The following is a 4072-nucleotide window of genomic DNA, read 5'->3' as shown; positions in this document are numbered from 1 at the left end:
GAATGGAGGTGCAGTGACAGATGTGTGTAGGAATAGTATCAGTGTAGAATGGTGGTGCAGTGACAGCTGTGTGTGTAGGAATAGTATCGGAGTAGAATGGAGGTGCAGTGACAGCTGTGTGTGTAGGAATAGTATCAGGGTAGAATGGAGGTGCAGTGACAGATGTGTGTAGGAATAGTATCAGTGTAGAATGGTGGTGCAGTGACAGCTGTGTGTGTAGGAATAGTATCGGAGTAGAATGGAGGTGCAGTGACAGCTGTGTGTGTAGGAATAGTATCGGGGTAGAATTGAGGTGCAGTGACAGCTGTGTGTGTAGGAACAATGTTAGGGTAGAATGGAGGTGCAGTGACAGATATTAATGAGGGAGGGATCAGTACAGGACTAGCAGAACAGCTTTAGGGCGGGATGGAGGTGGAGTCACAGAGCTGTGCGTCTGTAGAAATACAGTAGTATCAGGCAGGATGAAGATTTAGTGACAGAGCTGTGGCTATAGGCATAGAACCAGAATTGGATGGAGGTGCCGTGACAGAGCTGTGGCTATAGGCATAGTACCAGAGTTGGATGGAGGTGCAGTGACAGAGCTGTGGCTATAGGCATAGTACCAGAGTTGGATGGAGGTGCAGTGACAGCTGTGGCTATAGGCATAGTACCAGAGTTGGATGGAGGTGCAGTGACAGAGCTGTGTGTGTAGGATTAGTACCAGAGTAAGATGGAGGTGCAGTGACAGAGCTGTGTGTGTAGGATTAGTACCAGAGTTGGATGGAGGTGCAGTGACAGAGCTGTGTGTAGGATTAGTACCAGAGTTGGATGGAGGTGCAGTGACAGAGCTGTGTGTGTCTTTATAAATAATTGCAGGGCAGTATGGAGGTGCATTTCAACACCCATTGCCCCCCTTTAACACTGTGAAGTGGGGTCCCTCAGTTCCCCCCACAGCCTTAGTATCTGCTGTGGGGTCTTTCTATGAACCAGTAGAAGGCTATGGCTGGAACACCCGCTCTGCGTATCTTTTCCAGGTGCCTCAAATGTCTGAAATCCCGGGTGCCCTCTGGGCCGCACCCCCAGTGCCATAAAACACATCCCGGTGTACACATCATCAATGGGGAAAGGAACTACGAAATGGGACACCAGGTAGAGCCATGGGGTGAGGGAGCCCGAAAACACATACCCCCCACCCCCAGCATAGGGAGGGTATGATCCTGTGTAATAAGAAGGGGGTATGTAGTATTTGCTGCGGGGGTCTCTGAAGGGAGTGGCAGACATCACCACATGCCCCATGTAGAGAGCATGTGACTGTCTCAAGCTCAGCGAGGAGAGGTAGCGCAGAATGGCAGGCGTGCGGGCAAAAACGTCATCATCACCTTTAAAGACAAAGCTGGCACCTGGGCAGCGGAGCCTCGCCCACCCCAGGAAGAGCTGGTCCTTCAGCGTCAGGTTGAAGAAGGTATCCTGGAAATCCCACTGCAGAATGTCACGGGAGCGGCTCCCCTCATAGTGCAGGAGGGCAGAGAGGTCGGGGCCCTGGGCTGTGCCCAAAAGGAATACCAGCCGCACTGGGAGCCCAGCGTAATCTCGCTCCGCCCCCCAGCTGTCTCTCACCGCCTGACGCTGGGCAAAGTTCTGCGGGGACGACTTGACTGCCAGGAGTAGGTATGTCCTGTTTGTGGGGCACTTATCCGGCTGATCGATTAGGAGCCGGTGATTCCTGCAGCCCCCATGTAGCAGAAACCGCTGCAGTAGATCAGGGAAAGCCGCAGGATCTTTTAATGGCGGTCCTGATGCCCCACAAGTCCAGGCCCTCGGGTCCCCGGTGGACAACAACTGCAGTTCCTCCTGGTTCCAATAAGCGTCGGATTCAGCGACAGCTCCACGCAGTCTCTGCGCCAGGTCATGGAGAGCAAGCAGGGACAGATCTTTCCGGGCCCGCAGGGGTTCAAGCAATTTAAGGGGGTCGCTGGGTGGGTTGATGGGGCTAGAGAGAGGATCGGAGAGGAGGGGGACTTCGTAAGTCGACTCCATGTAAATCTTGAGGGCTAGAAGAGTGATCAGAGCACTGACGAAGATGGCAAACTTGGGGCATCGCACCATGGCTCTTCTGCTGGGAAACAACACACCTGTTAAATCCTCAGCAACATGCACACATAGACACAAACTGGATCTACTTCAAAGCACTCAGCCACATAATGCCCCCAAAACTTTCTCCCAGTAGTTTTATGGTCCAAATGTAACAGCTATTTAAAATCAGGACCCCAAGACCAACCTTCCCAAAAGCCGAACCACAAGCTTCATAGGGCATGCAATACAAGTGGCCCTTGTTAAGGGCTCGTCATGGGATCAGGCTTAAGTGAAGATGCTGTGAAGAATCCAATGCTGCAATGATCATGGACAAGTTATAAACCACAACAGCAGTTACTTTTAGAGTAATACAGCAAATAAAAATATCACTGTGAGCACATTCACATGCCTGAGACAAGTCTGCAGCCCTGCTTTCCACCATTATCAGCATACAATGCTTCCATTGCAGCTAGGGATTCTGGGAAATAACATGCAAATGAGCACTCTGTCACCTTTTGCTTCTAATCCATTTAACATGGAGCCCTATAAGCTTATGCCTGCCATATTACACAGCTTTTCCAGCACAGCCTGGGTTAAGAAGGGTATCTAATGGAATACAGAATAAACTCAGGCGTTTCTAAACTCTCTCTCAGTACAGAATATACAGATTCCTTTCTAGCCCTTCTAATGCAAGACATTATGCAGTCATACATATGTATGTATATCTTTATTTATATAGCACGTAGCGCATCACAGCATTAATACACGTGACATAATAATAGAACACATAATGGGAATAAGCGCTTCACACATAGACATTAGGAAAAGGAGTCCCTGCCCCGAAGAGATTACAATCCAAGTGGTAACTAGGCAGAATTTAGAGACAGTAGCAGACATGGCAGGCTTACCTTGTTGCAGGGACTAAGTTAAAGATTTTTCAGTATCTGCGAGCATTCCTTATCCCCCACTCCCTGCCCTTCTCCTCTGTCTCTCCGCCCTCCTCCTTTCTTCTTCTTGTTTACACATGGATACAGCCTCCTCCCTCCCTTCGTAGCTCTTTCTCGCTCTTCCCTTGTCTGGCTTTCCCTGTGGTACCCAAGTTTTATGATCCAGAATAAAAGAGCTGAGCCTGAGAGACAGCTGAGGTAAATTATGCATGAAAGGGAGGAGGAATTCTTAGCCCGTTAAATACTGATCTGCCGCATTCAGTGGCCAAAATGCTATCAAGGGTCAGTCCCTCTACAACCAAAATGTACTGATGGCATTGACATGTTTAAGGGATCACATAGGGGTGATTCGTGCCTTTTTTTTTTTTAACCCAAATCTGACATTAGTAAGAATTTTACATCATTTGTTAGTCTATAAACATGGTGAGCTGAGGCTTAGGAGGGGTTTGACTTCCTCTGGCTGCTCAATTTTGTCTTATTCACCAAGAGTTTGCACAGGCAAAGCCTCACCTTTCTCCCCCTTCCCCTTATTTTTATTGGCTCTCTAAGGACAGGGTGGGCTGCAGGGTAAAGAAAACACTGGATTGATAAACACTCCCATTCTGAGGACCATAAGAAATTCAATCTGTAATTAATTTCCCCAAAAATGAAAAAAGTTAAATATCTAGTATTAGGCTCGGACATGGTCAAAAAGACTGTGCTGAGGTGCGCTGAGCCGCGCTGAGGGGAAACATTATCCCCATCAGCGCGACTTTACACGGCGCTTCTGCAGTCTTCCGCAGGCGTGCGGAGACGTGTGGAAATGCAGGAGACAGGCAAGTTTAAATTTTGCCGCTCATGCAAGCGCAGGGCCGGTCACGTGACTGCCAGAAGCCAATGGCCGTCCGTGATGTCGGTGACGTGGCGCGCTAGGCCCGCCTCCCGATACGCCTCCCACCCGGCACACAAGCGCGCTCGCTGACGCTCATGCAGGGACAAGAAAAATCTCCTGCTTGAGCAGGAGAGCATGAGCGTCAGCGCTGCCCAGCGCCGCTCCCTGCCCCATGTCCCAGGCCTTAGTATGTCAGCGCTGC

At 49.9% G+C, this 4072-nt stretch overlaps 1 protein-coding gene across 2 annotated transcripts; it reads right to left on the bottom strand.

Moving 5' to 3' along the window:
- Positions 1-270: 270 nt before the first annotated feature.
- Positions 271-3084, bottom strand: B3GNT8 (UDP-GlcNAc:betaGal beta-1,3-N-acetylglucosaminyltransferase 8). Of its 2 annotated transcripts, none has more exons than XM_075606722.1 (2): positions 2961-3084; positions 271-2095 (listed from the first exon to the last, which is right to left on the bottom strand). In XM_075606722.1, exon 2 carries the CDS (start codon positions 2083-2085, stop codon positions 895-897), a length of 1191 nt encoding a protein of 396 aa, XP_075462837.1. In that variant the 5' UTR covers positions 2086-2095; positions 2961-3084; the 3' UTR covers positions 271-894. The 2 variants fall into 2 exon arrangements, with proteins under 2 accessions (XP_075462837.1, XP_075462838.1); XM_075606723.1 differs by having other exon boundaries at positions 271-2092; positions 2961-3041.
- Between the last annotated feature and the right edge of the window lie 988 nt (positions 3085-4072).

The sequence above is a fragment of the Ascaphus truei genome, chromosome 7 (assembly GCF_040206685.1).
Source record: "Ascaphus truei isolate aAscTru1 chromosome 7, aAscTru1.hap1, whole genome shotgun sequence".
In the NCBI taxonomy this organism is placed as follows: domain Eukaryota; kingdom Metazoa; phylum Chordata; class Amphibia; order Anura; family Ascaphidae; genus Ascaphus; species Ascaphus truei.
Note: the sequence above shows the minus strand (reverse complement) of the source record. Positions and strands in the feature narration are given on the sequence as shown.

Coding starts and splice junctions, on each gene's coding strand:
- B3GNT8 (XM_075606722.1), bottom strand. CDS start 2,085: ATGGTGCGATGCCCCAAGTTTGCCATCTTCGTCAGTGCTCTGATCACT.